Consider the following 26,122-nt stretch of genomic DNA (forward strand, 5'->3'; position numbering starts at 1 on the left):
AAAATATTAATGCAACATCTCGTTTCAAACGAAATACTTTAATAAACTACCTCAAGATTTTTCTTTTGAAAGTATTCATTTTGCACGTTGTTTTTAAAAACGTGTCACATTAAATTCATTATTTATTACTTAAAGCCATTTGAAAAACAAACAAGAAGCTCAACACTTACATATGATCCCCTAGTGTTTATTCTATCAAGTCATCCAATAATTTCAACAAAAATAGTGACTTGTTATTTTTGAAAGTACAAACCTGAATTTTGGACTTTCTGATAATAACCCATATATATATATATATATATATATATATATATATATATATGTATGTATTTATGTATGTATGCATATGTATGTATGCATGTGTGTGTGTGTGTGTGTGTGTGTGTGTGTGTGTGTGTGTGTGTATGTGTATGTGTATGTATATGTATATGTGTATATATATATATATATATATATATGTGTGTGTGTGTGTGTGTGTGTGTGTGTGTGTGTATATATATGTATGTATGTATGTATGTATGTATTGATATATGAATATCTATATATTGTATATATGTATGTATGTATGTATTGATGTATGAATATCTATATATTGTATATATGTATGTCTGTATGTATTGATGTATGAATATCTATATATTGTATATATGTATGTCTGTATGTATTGATGTATGAATATCTATATATTGTATATATGTATGTCTGTATGTATTGATGTATGAATATCTATATATTGTATATATGTATGTATGTATGTATTGATGTATGAATATCTATATATTGTATATATGTATGTCTGTATGTATTGATGTATGAATATCTATATACTGTATGAACACATGTATTTATCTATATATATACAACAATACAGCGTACGCGCATGACTTGTTCCATCGAAGGGGGCGGGCCATAGCCCAGTGGTAAAGCGCCCGCTTCATGCGCGATCGGTCTGGGATCGATCTCCGTCGGTGGGTATATTGGGCTATTTCTCGTTCCAGCCCGTGCATCGCGGCGGTTATATCAACGGCCGTGGTATGTGATATCCTGTCTACGGGATAGTGCATATAAAAGATCCCATGTTACTAATGAGAAAATGTAGCGGGTTTCCTGTTTTAGACTAGGCCTATGTGTAAAAAATAACGAATATTGGACACCTAACAGCCGATGATTAATAAATCAATGTGTTCTAGTGGTGTCGTTAAACAAAACAAACTTTCAATTTTGTTCCATGATAAGTACAATCACCCATACACCAGGAACCGAAAGCCCGTGGGGACACACACACGCGCGCGCACGCATCACTCCCTCTCCACACACGTATTTAATTTATCTCACTTGCGCTCGCATTTAGATTTCACCTAGTTAAATTTTAATAATATTAGTTATATAGAGTAGGACAACAATTTATATTTTCGTCAACAAGGAGGGGGTAGGCCCCAGCATCCCCATCTACGGGCCTGTACTACTAATACATTTATAAAAAAAAATTAAATACTTTTTTTTAGACACTAGTAAAAAAAGCCGTGAAGACCGAGCCGCCTCCTAAAAATGTTTGCACATGCGCATTTTCAAAAAAAGAGCGGGTGCCTTGTCGGATGTTATGGAGGAAGTTAACACATCGAAACGTCAGGTTTTTTGGACGAAAACAGGTTTGATGAGTACAAAGCAAGTTTTCTTTTAATTTCTCGAACACTATAATTACACGCTATGGTCACGCACGTTTTTTTGTAAATATTGTGGAACAAAATTTCCTACAAGAACATATTTTGCCAGTGTTGGTTAGGAAGTTTTGTATAAATACTGACATTTTATTATTGTTACGCTTCATAGTAACATGTTGATTACGAATCTGCAAACCGGATATCAGTCTAAGACAGGACAGTTCCTGTTCGGACGTAAAACTAATCGATTCTTGTATTAAAGTTTTAAACTAACTTTTGTTTACAAGCCTGCCATACGTGGTAAATAGCCGACCGTTACCCCACTATTGTTATGGTTAACTTTTGGAGTAGTCAAATCAATGCATAGGGTTTAACCTGCATACTCAGAGCCAGCTGGTTTTTAACGGCACACCTGCCATGATCATCTGTCATGGGCACAGGTGCAGGCCAGAACAGGAAAGGGTTGGGGAGGGAGGTACAGGTTCTGTGCCTTTTGATCATGGAAACCCATCAGAAACTGTTTTTAGGTTTTTAATACCATTGATTTAAATTATTATCGTAAAACTTTCGTTGCAAAGAGACATGTGTAAATTGTTTTCAACACACCCTCTCACGGCTAGCTCTGGCACTTGCCAAATTCGCCAATTGCAAATTTTCAAAACAATTGGCGAATTTGATTTTCATTTGGCGAATACATTTCATGTATATTTACAATAATTGTTATTTTATTAGAACATAATTGTGTTTTTGCAATTATTGAAGTTTAAATAGATGATTTGGCGAAACAGTACTGCCTCTCATTATACACATGTATGCTGTTGTGATTTTGACAGCTAAATAAAAAGAATAGTTTAGGCCTACGTCATTTCCTCCCCTAATGGAACTACAGGAAATAGTGGGGCCTATACGATTTCAACCCCTACAATTACCCGTGGAGATTGCTGCAGTTTTGCATTCTCTGCTGCATTTTTTTTTTGGCGCAAACTATTATAGATTTTTTTTTTCAAGATGTATTTTTTCATTATTGTTAAAACTAATATACTGAACAAAATAAGAAACTTCCGCTAACTTTGCTTGAACATAACTTGATGAAAACAAACCGGGAGAATAATTGTTATATATGCGTGTAAAGAGTGTTCCATGGTACATCGTTTGGTGCAAAAATCATGGCCATAGGTTAACAGTAACTGGGAGAAATTTTTACCAAGTGTGGTAGGGGTTAAAAATAAAAACACCCACTTAATAACGGGTATGATCACCTCTTGAATTGACCACTGCAGTGCATCGCAGGCGCATAGAATTGACTAAAGTGTTGATTTCTGCCTGTGGAATATTGTTCCATTCCTGAATGAGCGCTTGACGAAGTTCGTTGACGTTAGCGGGTGGTTTGGGACGACGCCTCAATCGTCTGTCCAGACTATCCCAGACATGCTTGATGGGGTTGAGATCAGGACTTTTAGCGGGCCAGTCATCAATGAAATCAATGTTATTTGTCCTAAGAAAATTTACAGTGTCTCTAGCTGTATGAGAGGTGGCATTATCATGCTGAATAATCGAGATATTGGCGTTGTTGTGGAACAGAGGAATGACGTGATGAGCGAGAATGTCATCGCGGTAACGCTGAGCATTTAAATTGCCATCAATGACGACTAGTGGTGAACGATAACCATGGGCAATGGCTGCCCAGACCATGACAGAACCCCCACCCTCGAAATGATCTCGTTCAAAAACACAAATCAGCATAGCGTTCATTTCTCCTACGGTAGACGCGCACCCTGCCATCACCACGTTGTAAAGAAAATCTGGATTCATCTGAAAAAAGAACAGTATTCCAGCGTCGCCGTGTCCAACGAGTGTGTACACGTGCCCGATTTAGACGATGACGTTGCGTTAAAATGCATCCGACGTAAGGACGTCGTGCATGTAAACCGTTCTCCCGCAGACGATTACGAACAGTTTGCCCACTGATTCAGTTATTATAAAGCCCAGGTGTGTTAGCAGCAGTAGCAGTGGCAGTTTGGAATCGATTGCGCAAATGCGTGTTCATGATATAGCTGTCTTGACCACGCGTTGTAACACGCAGACGTCCATGACGTGGCAAGTCGTTGGTGCTTCCTGTCGTTCGAAATCTTACGCGAATATTTCGTATCGCTCGACTAGAACTCCCAACATGACATGCAACGTCTTCTGTCGACATGCCAGCATCAAGCATGCCAATCGCCCGTTCGTGTAAATTATTGGGTATTCTTGGCATACTAAAAATGCTACAATGTAAAAAACATTAATTTTTTTTTTAAATTTTGAAGCGTTTTCGTTCACTTGACAACAATGTACTACATGTCGAACCATGCATGCACGTGCAAATTGAATTTCACGTTGTCGACGATTAACAGTGCAAAAATAATGGATAAAATTCATGAATCCTGATAATACAGCTCAAGGCTAATACTACCTGTATAATTTCATTACACAATGAATTCTTTAACACAACAAATACTATATGTACAAATCGGAAGTTTCTTTTTTTGTTCAGTATATATACTTTGTGAACTGAAAACAGATAAAAAGTAAATATTAAAACAGTAACTGCATGGTTATTACTAGTATCTGAATCTCAGCGTCATCCGGCATTATCGAAAATACATGTAAATTACCAGCAAGTTTCAACTAGGTAATTGAACCTATTCATAACACATACATTGCATGGACCACAGGATTCCAGATGGGGTGACAGCTTATTCATTGTTGAACCATGGCTTTGGTGCAGTAAACTGTTCAAATCACTTTAAGTGTTGTGGTCGGTGTAATGATTAGGTAGTTGTAGATATGCATATATATACAGGCATCGAAATAAATCGAGAATGGTTGTTCAGGTTACCGGGAGGTTACAACATGTGAGAAAAGTCTAGAACGGTGTTTCATTCTCAATTTTTTTTTCAATGAACAGTAGTTTCATTTCCGAACGTAAACCAGGCAATGCTTTCCGGACTTCCACATTTCATTTTCCCGTAAGAATTGCATCGATGTTCGCGCGCACTTGTGAAGTTCCAAGCAATTATAGTCATTCCGCGTTTAAGCAGCATCCACTAGATGAATTTACTTCCGTGTTTCGTTTTCTTGTATGAAATTGCACGGATGTTCGTGTGCACTTGCAATTGCAAGCAATTTTGGCAGTCTGCGTTTAAGCAGCGTCCACTAGATAAATTTACTTCTGGATTTCGTTTCTCGTACCGATGTTCGTGCGCACTGATATAATTTCAGAATGTCCGCGTTTTAGCAGCGTCAACTAAATAATCATCTGGCACACATGTAAGGGCGTTAAAAATAGTAGTAAAAGTAACTTTGATATAGCTGTGGTGACCTATAGGTTACCAGGCTATATTTTGTGGTGACCTATAGGTTACCAGGCTATATTTTGTGGTAACCTGTAAATGGGTTGCCAGGCTATATTTTGTGGTAACCTGTAAATGGGTTACCAGGCTATATTTTGTGGTGACCTATAGGTTACCAGGCTATATTTTGTGGTAACCTGTAAATGGGTTGCCAGGCTATATTTTGTGGTAACCTGTAAATGGGTTACCAGGCTATATTTTGTGGGAACCTGTAAATGGGTTGCCAGGCTATATTTTGTGGTAACCTGTAAATGGGTTACCAGGCTATATTTTGTGGTAACCTGTAAATGGGTTGCCAGGCTATATTTTGTGGTGACCTATAGGTTACCAGGCTATATTTTGTGGTGACCTATAGGTTACCAGGCTATATTTTGTGGTAACCTGTAAATGGGTTGCCAGGCTATATTTTGTGGTAACCTGTAAATGGGTTACCAGGCTATGTTTTGTGGTAACCTGTAAACGGGTTACCATGCAGGCTATATTTTGTGGTAACCTGTAAATGGGTTACCATGCAGGCTATATTTTGTGGGAACCTGTAAATGGGTTACCAGGCTATATTTTGTGGGAACCTGTAAATGGGTTACCATGCAGGCTATATTTTGTGGTAACCTGTAAATGGGTTACCATGCAGGCTATATTTTGTGGGAACCTGTAAATGGGTTACCATGCAGGCTATATTTTGTGGGAACCTGTAAATGGGTTACCAGGCTATATTTTGTGGGAACCTGTAAATGGGTTACCAGGCTATATTTTGTGGGAACCTGTAAATGGGTTACCAGGCTATATTTTGTGGGAACCTGTAAATGGGTTACCACGCAGGCTATATTTTGTGGGAACCTGTAAATGGGTTACCAGGCTATATTTTGTGGTAACCTGTAAATGGGTTACCAGGCTATATTTTGTGGTAACCTGTAAATGGGTTACCATGCAGGCTATATTTTGTGGGAACCTGTAAATGGGTTACCATGCAGGCTATATTTTGTGGGAACCTGTAAATGGGTTACCAGGCTATATTTTGTGGTAACCTGTAAATGGGTTACCATGCAGGCTATATTTTGTGGGAACCTGTAAATGGGTTACCATGCAGGCTATATTTTGTGGGAACCTGTAAATGGGTTACCAGACAGAATGCTTTTTTCGATGTCTGCATATATAGTGATATCTACATATTTGCTGATAGTTTAATAAAAAAAATTCTCTGTCATTTATACTGACAAATTATGGGTTTAGGGGAGGGGGCATTCAGACTTGAAGGCATTCAGACTTGGTGACAGATTTCCTACTAAAGATTATGCAGTTATGAAAGAACATTAATTCAATTCTATATCGCATTAAATATATTACCCACTTTGATGTAATATAATTAAAGGTAAATATTGAACTGGCATGTCTGATTGTCACTTCGGACTGACTACACGTACATGATAAATTGACATCCCTTTACAACCCCGTAGTTCTTGATCGTGCACATCCCTTTACAACCCCGTAGTTCTTGATCGTGCACATCCCTTTACAACCCCGTAGTTCTTGATCGTGCACATCCCTTTACAACCCCGTAGTTCTTGATCGTGCACATCCCTTTACAACCGCGTAGTTCTTGATCGTGCACATCCCTTTACAACCCCGTAGTTCTTGATCGTGCACGTGTCATTCACATTTTAACTCTTACAGTGGACAGCAACTGGACAAATGCCGTGGTATGTGCTTTTCTGTCTGTGGGAAAGTGCACATATATTAAAGATCCCTTGCTGCATTAAGAAAAATGTGGGTTTCCTCTGATGTCAGAATTACCAAATGTTTGACAGCCAATAGTCGATGAGTCAATGTGCTCCAGTGGTGTCGTTAAACAAAACCTTTTTTTTTTTAAACATGTGGATGGTAACAGCGGAAATCTTTCTGTATTTTAAACACTCAGTTTGCTTGTGGCGAATATAATCCATTTCTTAACACAAAACAAAACATTACACTAACGACAAAACATTTGTAAAATTCACGAATGCCTATTAATTAGCCTTCAGACTACTGCATTCATTTTTGACAAAAACCATGTTATGGGGCTATAAACTTTTACTGACATATTTTCACTTAATTTTTTATAAATTTACAATTATTGATTTAAACTAAAAACTTTATTGTTCATTAAGGGCTATCATATTGTTTTCAAAAGTGTGTATTTCAAAGAATAATAATTAATTAATTTGCTCATGATTTTAAATCCAATCACCCTAAAATAACATGTTTAAATAAGAATAAATGATTTGGCATTTTCTCTCTCTCTTTTGTTTTTTAAGTTATGGGGCTACCAATTTTTACTAAGCCTGCAATAAAGTTTATATTTGAAACCATAAGTATTATTTTCATGTGTTTTTCTAATTTTTATGATATTTTAAATACATAAAGACAAAAAATTGAAAAAGTTGTGTTTACTTATCAGCATTTGCTGCCATATTTCCAGTATTTATGTCCATTATTCCCAATAACTTTAATAATGTTCTGACCAGAATTATTTTGGGAAATTAACTTTGACATCCAATAGCCAATATTTCATGATTTTTGTTGTTGGTAAAACGGTCATATTTATTATAAAATTAGCTGTCACAATCAGCTATTGATTCCTGAAAATGACTGCAACGTGCCGCGATTGTTGTCAAGTGAAAATACTTGCCAAAAAACACTTTTTCAACAAAAAATTCCAAAGTAAAGTTGCCATACTCTGAAGTAATGTATTTCCTGTGGGTCTGTTATTATTTCCGGTGAGTGCAGTGTGCAAAACAGCGGGAAATATGAATTGGAGAATGCACTGTATATAGTGTACAGTATAATTATGTTGATTTTCGTGATGTCAGGTGAGATATTTCTCCTGCAGTAGTCACAAGGTTTAAGAAACACATTGTGGGATTCGGGCTACTGGATTCGCATCTGTCACTAGTCCGATGTTAAAACGCACTAGCCCTGAGTGTCGGGCTACTGGATTCCCATCTGTCACTAGTCCGATGTTAAAAAGCACTAGCCCTGAGTGTCGGGCTACTGGATTCCCATCTGTCACTAGTCTGATGTTAAAAAGCACTAGCCCTGAGTGTCGGGCTACTGGATTCCCATCTGTCACTAGTCCGATGTTAAAAAGCACTAGCCCGGAGTGTCGGGCTACTGGATTCCCATCTGTCACTAGTCCGATGTTAAAAAGCACTAGCCCCGAGTGTCGGGCTTCTGGATTCCCATCTGTCACTAGTCCGATGTTAAAAAGCACTAGCCCCGAGTGTCGGGCTACTGGATTCCCATCTGTCACTAGTCCGATGTTAAAAAGCACTAGCCCTGAGTGTCGGGCTACTGGATTCCCATCTGTCACTAGTCCGATGTTAAAAAGCACTAGCCCTGAGTGTCGGGCTACTGGATTCCCATCTGACACTAGTCCGATGTTAAAAAGCACTAGCCCTGAGTGTCGGGCTACTGGATTCCCATCTGTCACTAGTCCGATGTTAAAACGCTCTAGCCCTGAGTGTCGGGCTTCTGGATTCCCATCTGTCACTAGTCCGATGTTAAAAAGCACTAGCCCTGAGTGTCGGGCTACTGGATTCCCATCTGTCACTAGTCCGATGTTAAAAAGCACTAGCCCTGAGTGTCGGGCTACTGGATTCCCATCTGTCACTAGTCCGATGTTAAAAAGCACTAGCCCTGAGTGTCGGGCTACTGGATTCGCATCGGTCACTAGTCCGATGTTAAAAAGCTCTAGCCCTGAGTGTCGGGCTACTGGATTCGCATCGGTCACTAGTCCGATGTTAAAACGCACAAGCCCTGAGTGTCGGGCTGCTGGATTCGCATCGGGCACTAGTCCGATGTTAAAACGCACTAGCCCTGAGTGTCGGCTATTGGATTTGTCGAACTCTGGTTTTTGCTGTGGACTATATTCAGAGTTATTTCCCACAGCATCTTGTTTTGTTTTAGACATTTTCTTAATTGCATAGGTTGTAGTGATACTTACGGAATGAATATTTAACATAGGTTGTAGTGATACTTACGGAATGAATATTTAACATAGATTATAGTGATATTTAACGGAATGAATATTTAACGTAGGTTGTAGTGATACTTACGGAATGAATATTTAACGTAGGTTGTAGTGATACTTACGGAATGAATATTTAACGTAGGTTGTAGTGATACTTACGGAATGAATATTTGACGTAGGTTGTAGTGATACTTACGGAATGAATATTTGACGTAGGTTGTAGTGATACTTACGGAATGAATATTTGACGTAGGTTGTAGTGATACTAACGGAATGAATATTTGACGTAGGTTGTAGTGATACTTACGGAATGAATATTTAACATAGGTTGTAGTGATACTTACGGAATGAATATTTAACGTTTTGCAGTTATACGGTACATAAAATCAAACACATCCCAGGGCTGGCTCTGGGTGAGCAGAACAGTTTGCCAAATTAATCTTTTATTAAACTTTAAATTGTAAAAAGCTAGTTATTTCCTAACAAAATAGCATTTACTGCATGAAATTATTTTGCCAAATTAAAATAGATTTCGACAATTGTTTTTAATATTCGCAATTGGCGAATTTGGCGACTGTTAGAACTAGTCCTGCATCCCAATCAGTTACGGTGAAAAATACATTGCATATATAGGTAAAAATTACATGGTAAAGCTGACTTCCGATTGAAAGTACATGTATATATACTAAAGATTTTCAAATATTGTCTTGTGTTTATTTTATTCTTTCAGACATGGACAGCAGTACGGACGACTCGAGTGCTTATGTTCCAGGTGAATTTACAAAATGTCTTCTTCTCTTTCACTGTCATGATATGTTATCAGGGCTCGAATTTAACTGTGGCAATGATGACCATTGCTAGAGCTGGTTGATATTGAAATTTCAGGTTTGGTATCAGCATCGGTATGTTTGGGGTGATTTGCATTGGTATCGGCTTAATAATATGCAAATAACTGATTTATGCTATAAACCGATATGAATAAAGTGGACTCGACTGTATATGGACCTGTATTTTTCTTGAATCTCAATATGTATTAATTAATCCCTTCTTAAAAAATTTAATTTATTATTACAGCTTAAATTATATTCACAAATCTTTTAGTGTTTGTTACATTTGGTGTTTTCTTTACATTTTTCTTTTACTGTTTATTTAATTTCTTCATTTTGCCATTATGATACAGGTGTGTCATTGAACCGACCTGGTGACCTTTGACCTATGAATACATTTAGAATGTGTTCCATTATTACTTAAATTCTTCATTATGGTACAGGTGTGTCACTGAACCGACCTGGCAACCTTCGACCTGCGAATACGTTTAAAATGCGAGGACGAAGGACTCCCGAGGTTAAGCCGAAAATTCCGTTAGTACGTCCCATGGAGGATCTACCGACGGGGATTCCACAAGACGAGATTCAGCAGGTACGTGTAAATAGTCGGACCTAACAAAATTGATCTCATTCCTGTCGTATTTTTATTATATTAAAATAAATTTTATTATATTTTTATTTGTTATTTTTTTATTTTTTTAAAACAGCCACAAACATTTAACACAGAGAAAGACATTTTTTGTTTTTGGAGATTACAAACATGGATGATGATGAGATGAATGGTAGAGCCACAGTATTTCCATTTCAGTATGGGATTAGTTGACAGGGCTGTGCTCCACGCTTGCCATTCCCAGTCTGGAGCTCGACGCAGTAAGACGTGTTTGTTTCGCTTGTGCACACTGCACATGCTTTCGTTGTTTTTGTCAGCGAAATGAAGTTTTCTACTGGGATGTATGCGGCCATTGGAACTGATTGAACGCTGGAACGCTTCTCGTTTTGACAGCCTGTACCACCAGGTTGGATTCTTTTTTAGTGAGATTCCTTGCCTCCACGTCATTTCTTCGGCTGAGTATGTCGACTTGTTTTTTCGTGACTCGTATGACGGCCATTCTGCAGAACGCCACGGTTGTTCGCGTTTAGTCTCTACATGTCCGAGTTTGTCCTAGCAGCACTGGAAGATTGACCACCCCACTCTAAGAAGAAATAGGAAGCCGGGTCAGCCTCTTTTCTAGACTTGACTTTGCTTTATAGTCATACCATCTCGTATCCTGCGGAGTTGGGCCTGTAAACCACTATACCAACCCATGACGACTGGATTATACCCTAGTCTGATTCTCTCTCTCTCAGATCCGGCTTCTCAAGAACTGTATTTCAGCACAGCACTACACCTTCAACCTCTAATGACTGTCAATCTAGGGGTTTTCTTGACGGGATGCAACCCATCTCGTCCCTGTGCACCCAAACAGCCTTAACGAGGCCACTCATGTGGACATATCGATCGGACTTTAAACCTTTAGATCTGCGTTCAAAATTTTATGTCAAAATTACTTCTTTTTTTTAATATTATTAAATAGTCCGATCCTCTCTTCTTTCTCACATTTAATTTTGGACTGTCCTTCTTAAATGCTCCAAATTATATAAATATTCAGCTGAGCAGTCAATTTTTTTCATTTCTGCCCATTTTCAACTGTAACCCCCCTCCATCCCAAGTCAGGCCATCGATCTTATTGGAGGTCGGACTCGGGATGGGCTTGTTCGAAACCCTAGTGGTATATGGGCACGTTAAACTAGTTATCATCATCATCCACGCTTGCTGTCTGTCTTTCTTTTCTTTCTTTCTTAGTCCCCTACCGGTTCAACCAGAAGCGGCTACAGTCTGGACTGTAAACAGTTTTATAAGCACGGGCCCCGATAAATTTAAAATTGTTCTTTTGTTTCTGTTTTTTGTTTAAATAGCATCAAGTTGATGTCAGCCATCCACATCGAAACCACACCAGAAAATTATCCTTCAAAGATTTACGACCGGAAGACAAACAGAGAGTGGCCAATTTGATCAAAGAGCTAGCTAAGTATGTACCGGTATTTATTATCCACGTGGTTCAACATAACAGAATTAATAATAATCATACGAAGCACACGTGTAATAACAAGTGTTATTATCCACATGGTTCAACATAACCGAGTTAATAATAATCATACAAACTACACGTGTAATAACAAGTGTTATTATCCACGTGGTTCAACATAACCGAGTTAATAATAATCATACGAAGCACACATGTAATAACAAGTGTTATTATCCACATGGTTCAACATAACCGAGTTAATAATAATCATACAAACTACACGTGTAATAACAAGTGTTATTATCCACGTGGTTCAACATAACTGAGTTAATAATAATCATATGAAGCACACGTGTAATAACAAGTGTTATTATCCACGTGGTTCAACATAACCGAGTTAATAATAATCATACGAAGCACACATGTAATAACAAGTGTTATTATCCACATGGTTCAACATAACCGAGTTAATAATAATCATACAAACTACACGTGTAATAACAAGTGTTATTATCCACGTGGTTCAACATAACTGAGTTAATAATAATCATACGAAGCACACGTGTAATAACAAGTGTTATTATCCACGTGGTTCAACATAACGAGTTAATAATAATCATACGAGTAATAACAAGTGTTATATCCACATGGTTCAACTTAACCGAGTTAATAATGATCATACAAAACACACGTGTAATAACAAGTGTTATTATCCACGTGGTTCAACATAACCGAGTTAATAATAATCATACAAACTACACGTGTAATAACAAGTGTTATTATCCACGTGGTTCAACATAACCGAGTTAATAATGATCATACAAACTACACGTGTAATAACAAGTGTTATTATCCACGTGGTTCAACATAACCGAGTTAATAATGATCATACAAACTACACGTGTAATAACAAGTGTTATTATCCACGTGGTTCAACATAACCGAGTTAATAATAATCATACAAACTACACGTGTAATAACAAGTGTTATTATCCACGTGGTTCAACATAACCGAGTTAATAATAATCATACAAACTACACGTGTAATAACAAGTGTTATTATCCACGTGGTTCAACATAACCGAGTTAATAATAATCATACGAAGCACACGTGTAATAACAAGTGTTATTATCCACATGATTCAACATAACCGAGTTAATAATAATCATACAAAGCACACATGTAATAACAAGTGCAATGACGTAATTTTGGGAAGTGACATCATAACATGATGTTGATTCTCCAGTTTTAGCTCAGACTGTGCATTTGAAATATGATGTCATTCCATCATCTCCTTCTAGTTGTGACTGAAACATTTTGAGTTGGGTCTTGTTATTCATAAAGAAAACAACAATAATAATATGGATAATAAAGAAATTATTACACTTGCGTGTGATTCGTACTGATTTTACGAAACTCGGGCAATACAAAAATCCTGACACTCGTTTCGTAAAATCAGTACAACACACAAGCTCGTATAATAATCTCCCTTTATCCCATTACTTACCCATGATATCCATGTCATAAACCCATGTGATAATTTAGTGTATTATATAACATTTAGTGAAATATCTTAAAATATCAGTGAAATAAAAGTTATCATTCATTAAGTGACAATAACACATTTTAGAGTGAAAATTTCACCATTTCACTCCAAAATGTGTTTTTCTTCACTGTAGAAAGTGTTATCTTCACTGCAAGAAAGCCAGAAATATTTTGCTGCTGGCATTTTAAAAATAAAGGTAAATTGCCAAAAGTTATATAATAAATAGAAAATTTCATGTTTTTGTCAAATATTATTTACATCTCATCAAGTGAAGTTTGCAATCATATCAGTAGGTAGATGTTTATAACGTGTAGTCCTATTTTCACTTCATACATTTATAAAGAAATAAAATAATGTGTTGGTCTACTTGAAATGGTGATTGGTTTGTGTCGGTCTACTTGAAATGGTGATTGGTTTGTGTCAGTGTATTTGAAATGGTGATTGGTTTGTGTAGGTCTACTTGAAATGATGATTGGTTTGTGTCGGTCTACTTGAAATGGTGATTGCTAGACAACTGGTTTGTGCCTGTCTACGTGAAATGATGATTGCTTGATGACTGCTTGGTTTGTGCCTGTCTACTTGAAATGGTGATTGGTTTGTGTCGGTCTACTTGAAATGGTGATTGCTAGACAACTGCTTGGTTTGTGTAGGTCTACTTGAAATGGTGATTGCTAGACAACTGCTTGGTTTGTGTAGGTCTACTTGAAATGTTGATTGCTTGACGACTGCTTGGTTTCTGTCTATCTACTTTAAATGGTGATTGGTAGCCAACTGCTTGGTGATGCTTCCCACAATGTGTTGCAGGACAGGGGAGGAGAAAGAGAAGGTTATGAGTCAGCTGCAGGACGAACGTGAGAGGTATGAGAAACAGATCGTACAGCTGGTGGAACAACAAGAAGAAATCCTCCAGGAAAGAGAAGGTATTAATATACGACGCTATATCATACATTTATTAATATATTAGTGTTTCTGTCAGAAAGAAATTTTTGGGTGTGGCGCTATGGAAGTGAATGCAACCACAGTCAAACCCAGAAAGAAAATGGTTTAAGTTTAGAGTCAGGGTTAAGAAAATCATACAGTAATGATAAGAGTAATTAATTTTGTAAAAAGAAAATTTAAACCTGCCATAAAATTTGGGTATGACGCCATACACGTTTTACCCTCTGGCAGAAACCCTGTATATGATGTGTTCAAGTTTGTCTTGTTTACTGACACCACTAGAGCACCTTGATTTATTAACCTTTAGATTTCTAGATTCATTTTTGACAAAAACCATGTTGAGTGGGTACAAGTTTATAATTTTCAATCGCATATATTCACTTAAATGTTTTATAAATACAGTCAAACCCGCTTATTTGCATACCCTCGGTGCTGCTCGATTTTGTGCAATTAACCGGGTTAGTCGATTAACCGATAGAGTACCGACTTTCACTTTGTAACAGCCATCCAACTACAAAGTGGCATGGGAGACAGTCTAGCATAATGCGGTACTTCATACCGGAACTATTACAGTTAACACATGTCACATGCAGTTGGATATATATAAATGTAAAAAAATATATCTATCGATATATATAATTAGCATGGCGTTTTTGTTTTAATCTGCCAGACCAGAAATCATTTTCTAAAAAACCAACAACGTCCGTCACTGGGCGTCGTTTTCTAAAAACACAAACTGGCGTCGTTTTCTAAAAACACAAACTTTGTGCATTAAAAAAAACCCCACTGACCATCCACTAGTGTAAACAAAGTGTATTAGCCATGTAGTTAATGAGATAAACTTGAAACAACAGAACCATCAAAAAGTTCACGTTTCATCGGTGCACGTGTTTACAAAATGACGTCAGTTTCCGGAATTACCGGGCTGTTGATTGACCGAATAGAATTACGTGAACTTGTATGCATTTGCTGGTATGGTGTTCTTTCCATCCCAAAAGATACGGCAAGCTTTGGTATTATTTGTGATCCCCAAATAATGACTTTGCTATTGTTAAGCAATTAAAGTTAAGCTCGGCTAGTGAGTCGTTATCAGTTCCAGCAGTCTGCATTGCATGCATGACCGGTCTAACACAATTGACTGACCTTCATGGTGAGGTCCGACTGATTGGTGTCTAACAATATAGCAGAAACTTAGGGACGATCCATAAATAACGGTCTTTGTTATGTTTGTTTTTTTGACGACCTCCCCCACCAGTCTTTTTTTTTCCGCTACATTTTCCGGGAAGCAAGTGATAAATCGTTTCTTTTGCGTTTAACAGATATAGCGTACACTGCATCTAATGAATAAGTGAACAACAACCCTTTCTCGGTCACATTTATTAAAAACATAACCGCCTAGGACGATTGATCTGTAATCTTTTAATTATTAACAAGGCTTCTCAACATAACGTAATAATTGATACAGAACAATGATTGCCCTGAACACGTCAATCGAATAGGGCCTCAATAGTTGAGTGCGCATGCGTACAAGCGCACAGGCGGTACTTCTAAAAATAATAGTCGGAGAGTTACTTGTTATTGAGATGGCCTCTGATTAACAGCAATATATTGCAAACAAAACATTAGGTCTTAGGTTTATTCAACTTAATTATGTCATTCTTAAATCTTGTAGTCGGGTATTGTGATTCACCAGTAGTAACGTGCACACCATCTCATTTGCATGTCACACGTCAACTCTGTAAACAGCGATTACACTTGCAGTCGGCTTACCACACAGTGAGCTCAAACAAAACAGATTAATCGGTGATTTATTTGAGTTTTTTTGCCAAAGTTTGATAGACATTCTCAGTCATTTGTGACATTAATTTAGCACCAAAAAAAAAAAAATCGTTATTTATATGTGCAAATAACCGATATATAGCCTGTAGTCTGTGCAATTAACCGGATGTTTTGTAATGTTATAAGGGCAAATGGTTCCGTGTTGGGTGAAAATAGTCGATTAACCGAATTATGCTATAAACCGATGTGCAAATAAGTGGAGTTGACTGTACATAAAATAAAGTTCATATTTGAATCAGTAAGTATTGTTTTGTGTTTTTTTCTAATTTTTATGATAGTTTAGATAAGTAAATATTAATTAAAATTAGGATTTTTTTTGAAAAAGCCGCATTTACTTACAAGCTGTCCAGTATTTATATCCATTATTCCCAATAACTGGGGGTTTTCTTACCAGAAAAAACGACAAAAAAACTGCATTTACTTACAAGCTGTCCAGTATTTATGTCCATTATTCCCAATAACTGGGGGTTTTCTTACCAGAAAAAAACAAAAAAACTGCATTTACTTACAAGCTGTCCAATATTTATGTCCATTATTCCCAATAACTGGGGGTTTTCTTACAAAAAACCCCACACAAAAACCGCATTTACTTACAAGCTGTCCAGTATTTATGTCCATTATTCCCAATAACTGGGGGTTTTCTTACCAGAAAAAACGACAAAAAAACTGCATTTACTTACAAGCTGTCCAGTATTTATGTCCATTATTCCCAATAACTGGGGGTTTTCTTACCAGAAAAAAACAAAAAAACTGCATTTACTTACAAGCTGTCCAATATTTATGTCCATTATTCCCAATAACTGGGGGTTTTCTTACAAAAAACCCCACACAAAAACCGCATTTACTTACAAGCTGTCCAGTATTTATGTCCATTATTCCCAATAACTGGGGATTTTCTTACCAGAAAACCCCCACAAAAAAGCAAACTACTATTCATATCCTAATATTGGGTGATTTTCGTTGTTGGTAAAACGATCAAATTTATTATCAAACTAGCTGTCACAACTCATTACTGGTGTGTGTTGTAGAAATACAGAAGCGATTCTTCGACAGCCAGAGACTGCTGAACAAATATCAGGAGGAGTTGTTACAAGAACAAGAAAGACAGAAGTCGTCCGTCAGGAAAACCGTCATGTGTTCTACCTGGGTATGTGTTCATCCCCTCCCTCCCTCCCTCCCTCCCTCGCTCTCTCTCTCTATCTCTCTCTCTCTCTCTCTCTCTCTCTCTCTCTCTCTCTCTCTCTCTCTCTCTCTCTCTCTCTCTCTCTCTCTCTCTCTCTCTCTCTCTCTCTCTCTCCAGGCATCAAAATAAGCATTGTGTCTGGTAACCCATTTACAGGTTACCACAAAATATAGCTTGGTAACCTATAGGTTACCACAACTATATCAAAGTTAGAATTGAATTCCTGTTACTACTACTTTTAATGCCACATGATTATTGTAGTATACATGTATTTATGAATGTTCTGAAATTGTATCGGTGCATGCGAACAACTGTACGAGAAACGAAATCCGGAAGTAAATTTATCTAGTGTGCGCTGCTTAAACGCGGATTGCCGAAATTGCTTGCAATTGCACAAGTGCACACGTACATCGGTACAAGAAAATGAAACACAGAAGTAAATTCATCTAGTGGATGCTGCTTAAACGCGGAATGACTATAATTGCTTGTGAGCGAACATTGATGCAATTCCTTACGAGAAAATGATACGCAAAAGTCCAGAATACATTGCCTGGTTTACGTTCGGAAACGAAATGTTGAAATTTATGTTGAGAACGAAACACTGTTCATAAACATGGTGAATAGCTATTATTTCTGTTATTTCAGCTACATGGTACAATGACCTAGAGGTCAAATGAGCGGTTTTGTAATGTAACTAAACTGGTGGTGTCACGTACGTGACGTCAGTAATCATAATGTGCTAGTACAATCCCTGTAATTAAGAAAATGTCCACGGCAAAAAACACTCGCCATTTAAAAAATCCTGAATATAGTCCAAGGTAAAAAAGTGCCGTAGAGAACTAACAACTCCACGACATTGCCGATTGCTGTGGGCAGGGCTTGTAGTATACGTATATCACTGCTTTAATCGGTCATCATAAATAATCGGTCAATAGAAACTGGCTGAAGGCTGAACTTGTTTATGTTGTATATTATAAGTTATATATTATCTCTTTTTATCCTAGAATACGAAACCCACTGACCTGGATAATTGTGTGCTTGTTGTGGATCGTGCTCGCAGCGTGGAAACACCAGGCGTAAGTATTGTTATAGAGGGGGAAAACAAACAGCACGTTTTTACTGCAGCCAGACAAAATTAATGTTAGTGAAATATTTTTAGCAAATAAAGATGTGGCCCCAAGGCTAGTCCCAGAACAGACGTTAATGATCTATCTGACTACGGGATTAATTGTTTACTTAAACCATTTTGAGGTGGTAGACATATCTTTTACTTACATATTTGCAGTTAAATGTTTTATAAATAAATAAAATATTGTTCATACCTGAAAGTGTAAGTATTATTCCATTGGGGTTTTCTTTTTTGTTTTCTTTTCATGTTTATATCCAATTACGGTCCAAGCATGTGTCCTGGGTACACACCTCGGCTATCTGGGCTGTCTGTCCAGGACAGGGAGTCAGTTGTTAGTTGGTTAGTGGTTAGAAGAGGGTGTAGTGGCCTTACACATACCCACGGAGTCGTTAAAACTTGCTGTGGGTGGGAGCCGGTACCGGGCTGCGAACCCTGTACCTACCAGCCTTATGTCCGATGGCTTAACCACGACACCACCGAGGGTTTTTCTGATTTTAATGAGATTTTAGGGCTCTTAATGGTGTTTAAAATTACACCCACAGAAATGATTCTATTATGTGCATTTGTGGCCCGATTTTTTACCAGTGGGCTACATTCTGTCCCTTTCACCTGCAGTACTGACAAGGTTAAAAAGATGCTAAGCTGTCGCAAAATAAACTTTATCTTTACCGTTTATTATTAGGATTTCGAACCACGGTCGTCTGGTGACGTTGTGGTGAGGACGGCACACACAGGGGAGGAATTACACAACGGGAACATGGAGGATCTCAATGCTCACTTTCCTCCAGCCAATCACGATCGACCTTATACCGCTCAAATCGACAGAGAGATCGCCCAACAGAATTACGTTGCGAACGGACTGGCCGGGACTTGTGATCTCATACAGGTATAGTGCGATCTCGTACAGGTGTCGTGCGATCTCGTACAGGTATAGTGGTGATCTCGTACAGGTATAGTGGTGATCTCGTACAGATATAGTGCGATCTCGTACAGATATAGTGCGATCTCGTACAGATATAGTGCGATCTCGTACAGGTGTCGTGCGATCTCATATAGTGCGATTTCGTACAGGTATAGTGTGACCTCGTACAGGTATAGTGCGACCTCGTACAGGTATAGTGTGATCTCGTATAGTGCGATTTCGTACAGGTGTAGTGCGATCTCGTACAGGTGTAGTGCGACCTCGTACAGGTGTAGTGCGACCTCGTACAGGTGTAGTGCGACCTCGTACAGGTACAGTGCAACCTCATACAGGTATAGTGCGAGACATAGAAATCCTCAAAAGTCAGGGAATTTTCATTCGGGTCATGGAAAATGAAGGGGTGGGATTTAGCTCCTTCAGGTGAGTGCTTGCCTAAAGTGCTTGCATCGCAGGATCGAACCACCTCCATGGATCCATTCAGCTGTTTGGGCTTTTTCTTCTTCCAACCAGTGCAGCACAACTGGTGAAAGGCCGTGGTATGTGCTTTCCTGTGTGAGAAAGTGCATACAAAAGATCCCTTGCTGCTTCTGGCAAAATGTAGAGGTTTCTTCTCTAAGACACTATGTCAGTTACTAAATATTTGGCATCCAATAGCTGACGATTAATAAATCAGTGTGCTTTAGTGGTGTCGTTAAACAAACTACATGTAACTTTACCTGCAGGTGAAATATCTCGCCCAATGTTACACTTGACACAGACACACTGAATACTGAATGCCAAGCATTCAATATGCTCTAGTGGTGTCATTAAACAAAACTAACTTTTTTCTTCTTTTTTAAAAGTATTTTTTATTACTATTATTTTATTAAATATTAGTATATAATTAAATGTCTGTTACATTCATTACATCATAACGTCATCCCATTGGTCCAGACGTAGCAACGGGAGTTTGTTCATTTTTTGATGAACGTAAAAATTACGTTGTCGGGAAACGTCGTATCTGATGACGTCATTTTATATGGGCAAGTTGTCTTATTGAGCGTTATTGTTTATGGATATAAAACAATTCAAAATAAAGTATCATGTTTTAGTGTTACTATTATTAGCCTGTATGATTCAAATTTAATTATAAGTATCGGGGTATGAACAAAAAAAAATCATACGCAAACTTCGCCGATTCACACAATTTGTAGATGATTTTTTGTGTTCATACCCCAATGAACGTAAAAGAAATAACAGACAATACTTAAATGTATATTTCAGCATAATTTCTCACATTCAAGAATATGTAAGCATTATTATCTAATCCTCATTTATGACGTGGCGAGACGTAGCCCAGTGGTAAAGCACTCACTTGATGCGCGGTCAGTCTAGGATCGATTTCCGTCAATGAGTCCGTTGAGCTGTTTTCCATCTCAGCCAGTGCACCACAACTGGTATATCAAAGGCCGTGGTATGTGCTATCCTGTCTTTTTTTTACATATGGTCAGGTTCTTGGGTTGGGGGACAATTTATTTTTATTTATTATTATTATTATTTAATGTCTTACGTGGAACCCCTTATAATTAGAAAAGAATGGAGAAAAGAATTGAATTAAATTAATTATATTAGTAATATGCATTAAAAAATAATTTTTAAATGATATGTTTATTATTAATTATATTAAATGTAACTACAGGATCAACATTGATTGTGTTAAAATAACCAAATGTATCACACCAAATAGCCAGTTTAAAAATGTGCTGAGGTGTTGTTAAACAAACATTCCTTTCCTTTCTCACTATCTAGACCAAGTGTAGAAATAACCATATGTTAGACACCAAATAGCTGTAGTTTAAAATGTGCTGAGGTGTCGTTAAACAAACATTCCTTTCCTTTCTGTCACTATCTAGACCAAGTGTAGAAATAACCATATGTTAGACACCAAATAGCCGTAGTTTAAAATGTGCTGAGGTGTCGTTAAACAAACATTCCTTTCCTTTCTGTCACTATCTAGACCAAGTGTAGAAATAACCATATGTTACACACCAAATAGCCGTAGTTTAAAATGTGCTGAGGTGTCGTTAAACACACATTCCTTTCCTTTCTGTCACTATCTAGACCAAGTGTAGAAATAACCATATGTTACACACCAAATAGCCGTAGTTTAAAATGTGCTGAGGTGTTGTTAAACAAACATTCCTTTACTTTCTCTCACTATCTAGACCAAGTGTAGAAATAACCATGTTAGACACCAAATAGTCGTAGTTTAAAATGTGCTGAGGTGTCGTTAAACAAATATTCCTTTCCCTTCTCTCACTATCTCGACCAAGTGTAGAAATAACCATATGTTAGACACCAAATAGCTGTAGTTTAAAATGTGCTGAGGTGTCGTTAAACAAATATTCCTTTCCCTTCTCTCACTATCTCGACCAAGTGTAGAAATAACCATATGTTAGACACCAAATAGCTGTAGTTTAAAATGTGCTGAGGTGTTGTTAAACAAACATTCCTTTCCTTTCTCTCACTATCTAGACCAAGTGTAGAAATAACCATATGTTAGACACCAAATAGCTGTAGTTTAAAATGTGCTGAGGTGTCGTTAAACAAATATTCCTTTCCCTTCTCTCACTATCTCGACCAAGTGTAGAAATAACCATATGTTAGACACCAAATAGCTGTAGTTTAAAATGTGATGAGGTGTTGTTAAACAAACATTCCTTTCCTTTCTCTCACTATCTAGACCAAGTGTAGAAATAACCATATGTTAGACACCAAATAGCTGTAGTTTAAAATGTGCTGAGGTGTTTTTAAACAAACATTCCTTTCCTTTCTCTCACTATCTCGACCAAGTGTAGAAATAACCATATGTTAGACACCAAATAGCCATAGTTTAAAATGTGCTGAGGTGTCGTTAAACAAACATTCCTTTCCTTTCTCTCACTATCTCGACCAAGTGTAGAAATAACCATATGTTAGACACCAAATAGCCATAGTTTAAAATGTGCTGAGGTGTCGTTAAACAAACATTCCTTTCCTTTCTCTCACTATCTAGACCAAGTGTAGAAATAACCATATGTTAGACACCAAATAGCCGTAGTTTAAAATGTGCTGAGGTGTTTTTAAACAAACATTCCTTTCCTTTCTCTCACTATCTCGACCAAGTGTAGAAATAACCATATGTTAGACACCAAATAGCCATAGTTTAAAATGTGCTGAGGTGTCGTCAAACAAACATTCCTTTCCTTTCTCTCACTATCTCGACCAAGTGTAGAAATAACCATATGTTAGACACCAAATAGCCATAGTTTAAAATGTGCTGAGGTGTTGTTAAACAAACATTCCTTTCCTTTCTCTCACTATCTAGACCAAGTTTAGAAATAACCATATGTTAGACACCAAATAGCCATAGTTTAAAATGTGCTGAGGTGTTGTTAACATTCCTTTTCTTTCCATTCAGGTTCAGCCGCTATTTTTAGAATTTGTATGGTCCCGAATAATGCTATAAAAGGTGAAGTGTAATTGGTTGATATTTAAATTGTTATTTATAGATGAAATGTCACCTGGACATGGGAGTCCACGCAATGCTGTTAGATCTACTGGTAGACCCAGTAGAACTAATTTTAATCAGATGGTTTCTTCACACAGGTCCAGCCACTCGTGGCGTACAAACCGCAGCGGACACCGCGCTACCCGAAGAACCCTGTGAGGTCGCGACCTTTCCACGAGCCCATCATGTCGAGCACGCAGAAGAGTTCGGTGATGGAGGAGGTGTCGCTGACCTCCATCCACACGGCCCACTCGGAGTTCCGCTCAGAGTTCCACTCGCTGCCGAGAGATGACAGCCCCGGCTCACTGCACAGCGAGCGTGACAGTCAGGGAGACGAGAGAAACCACGAGACGAGGGGCGGCGGCAAGGTTCGGGTCGGGTTCTTGGAGCGGGCGGATGATCGGTGCGGTGACGGTGGCCATGTCGGGAAGTTACATTCGCCAGACGAGAACCGCAGCATGAACAATGACCAGGAATTTATCAGGTAACACGAAACGTATTGGGACCAATTTACAAAGCCTGGTTTTCTTAAACGCAGGAGGTTAACAGTGAGAATCCACATAGTTCAACATAACCGAGTTAATAATAATCATACGAAGCACACGTGTAATAACAAGTGCAATGACGTAATTTTGGGAAGCGACGTCACACCATGACGTTGCTTCTCCAGTCCTAGCTCAGATTGTGCATTTGAAATATGACGTCATTTCGTAGTCTCCTTCTAGTTGTGGCATAAACATTTTGAGTTGGGTCTTGTTATTCATAAAGAAAACAACAACAATAATAATATGGATAATAAAGAAATTATTACACTCGTGTCTGAGTCAAAATTAGCTCCACTATTACATGTGAATCTAACAGCAGCCGGTTGGACCTCATGTCCAGTTGACCTTTCATTCGACCAACCAAAACCTTACTTGCAAAATCATGCAAGTGATTTGAAAAGAATTTGAAAACATTTGGGATTATGCCGAGGGTATACGAAATGATTCGGGTGAATTACGAAGTATGCCGGTAACTAATTACAATATAAAATTTTATATAAAATTCATTTCAAGACAAAAAAAAAACCCAGATGGTATAGCCATAAAATCTGTTTATATTAGTATACAATCGAGAGTTTATTACTGCACTTTTCACCCTATTTTTAATGTTGAAATAGAGCAACAAGTTCGACTATTGCATAAATAAATTTTTAGAATTTGTATGCTCCCTAATAACGCTATAAAAGGTAAAGTGTAATTGTTATTTATAGATGAAATGTCACCTGAACATGGGAGTCCACGCAATGCTGTTAGATCTACTGGTAGACCAGTAGAGATAATTTTAATCAGATTGTGTATTACCCTCACTTTCGCTTGGGCAATATAAAAATCCTGACACTGATTTCGTAAAATCAGTACGACACACAAGATCGTATAATAATCTCTGTTTTATTTGTCAGGTATTACAAGAAGCTGACCCCGGAGGAACGCAGACAGAAACTACTACAGCAGAAGAGAGCGCTACTAGAAGAACAGCAGCGACTCAAGCAGATCCTCATCCACCAGGAGAAACAACTCTGTGAGAAGCAGGAAATCCTCAAGTGGCGCCACCTCGAGAGAAAAAAGGGGCTGGAGCGACAGTTGGCCAGTTCCGACAAAGACGACAAAATAGCGAGATTGTTACTAGAGAGACAGCTTGTGGGTTCCGAAGGCACAAACTCGAGGTTACCGAAACCGCAGTTTGTAAACCACGCTGGCACAAACTCAAGGTTACCAGAACCGCGGTTTGTAAACCACGATGGCGAAGGTTCGCGGTTATTGGAACGACAGCTTGCGAACGTTCACCGAGCCAGTAAAACATCGCGGTTACTGGACGATCAGTGTGGTCATTCTCACGCGGATGATAAAGTGTCGAGGTTTGTGGAGAGGTCACCACGAGGTCGTTACGCCGATGTAGACGATGATGAGAGGGTGGATTTGAACAAAGCAACGTACATCATAGATTCCGACGATGATGATGACAATTCAAGAGCAGATAACCTCGTAAAGAGACTCGATTACTCAGGGATGTCTGATGCATCTCACAATGCCAGAGGTAATGTTGTGTTTTTTAAAAGTATTTTCTGCTATAACCCAGTGGTAAGGCACTTGTCTGATGCACAGTCGGTCTAGGATCGATACCCATCAGTGGGCTATTTTTAATTCCAGCCATTGCACCACGACTGGTCTATCAAAGGCCTTTGTATGTGCTATTTTGTCGTTGGGATGGTGCATATAAAAGATCCAGTGCTACTAATGGAAAAAATGTAGTAGGTTTTCTCTCAAAGACTATAAATGTCAGATTTACCAAATGTTTGACATCCAATAGCTGATGATTAATAAATTAACGTGCTTTAGTGGTATCTTTATATAAAGCAAACTTTACTTTCTTTTTTTTGCACTAGTAACTGAAGTCATTTGGCTGTAATTTTGTTCATGGGTGTGTTAAAATCAAACAAGGTTCAAACTGGACAGGAGGCAGACGGAAAATTCCTCTCAAAGTGCACAATATGCTTTCTCATAATTATTTCTTGTTCCAACCAGTGCACCACAACTGATCAATGGCTGTGGTATGTGCCTTCCTGTCTGGGATAATGCATATAAAAGACCCGTTGCTACGAATGAAAAACATTTTGGAGGTTTTCTCTCTAAGACTATAAATGTCAGAATGACCAAATGTTTGACATCCAATAGCCCAGGATTACATGTAATTAATAAATGTGCTCTAGTAGTGTCATTAAACAAAATCAACTTTAACTTCTGATAATTATAACTTTCACCAACAGTTTTTGATTTCCATATTATTTTTGACACTATTTCAGATATATTGATAACGCCTGATAGTTAAGGTTGATCATATAAATCATAAACTTTATCCATGTTTGTCTCATTGCTGTTAAAGTAGTTATTGAAGTCTAATTAATTTTAAATAATTACAACTTGAGCTGCTAACTTTTTAACATTTACTTCAGCCCTCTACATTGCATTCAGTTATACTGGTCGTGCGTTTACACGTGTTTGATGTCTATTTCACTAAACATCGCAAGTTTACGTCTGCT

At 37.9% G+C, this 26,122-nt stretch overlaps 1 protein-coding gene across 3 annotated transcripts in view; it reads left to right on the forward strand.

The window, feature by feature from the left end:
* The first annotated feature begins 1,584 nt into the window (after positions 1 to 1,584).
* LOC121373851 overlaps positions 1,585 to 26,122 on the forward strand; it is a 34,227-nt gene continuing 9,689 nt past the window's right edge. For 2 of the 3 annotated variants that reach the window (XM_041500626.1, XM_041500628.1), the window contains exons 1-10: positions 1,585 to 1,649; positions 9,790 to 9,831; positions 10,330 to 10,478; positions 11,843 to 11,955; positions 14,304 to 14,419; positions 17,306 to 17,424; positions 18,465 to 18,536; positions 19,272 to 19,475; positions 23,139 to 23,524; positions 24,485 to 25,119. In XM_041500626.1, coding sequence (XP_041356560.1) covers positions 1,601 to 1,649; positions 9,790 to 9,831; positions 10,330 to 10,478; positions 11,843 to 11,955; positions 14,304 to 14,419; positions 17,306 to 17,424; positions 18,465 to 18,536; positions 19,272 to 19,475; positions 23,139 to 23,524; positions 24,485 to 25,119 — 1,885 coding nt within the window. In that variant the 5' untranslated portion in view covers positions 1,585 to 1,600. Of the gene's footprint in view, positions 1,650 to 1,885; positions 1,962 to 9,789; positions 9,832 to 10,329; positions 10,479 to 11,842; positions 11,956 to 14,303; positions 14,420 to 17,305; positions 17,425 to 18,464; positions 18,537 to 19,271; positions 19,476 to 23,138; positions 23,525 to 24,484; positions 25,120 to 26,122 lie in introns of those variants that run through there. The other variant, XM_041500627.1, reaches the window with a different exon arrangement.

The sequence above is a fragment of the Gigantopelta aegis genome, chromosome 5, assembly GCF_016097555.1.
Source record: "Gigantopelta aegis isolate Gae_Host chromosome 5, Gae_host_genome, whole genome shotgun sequence".
Classification (NCBI taxonomy): Eukaryota; Metazoa; Mollusca; class Gastropoda; order Neomphalida; family Peltospiridae; genus Gigantopelta; species Gigantopelta aegis.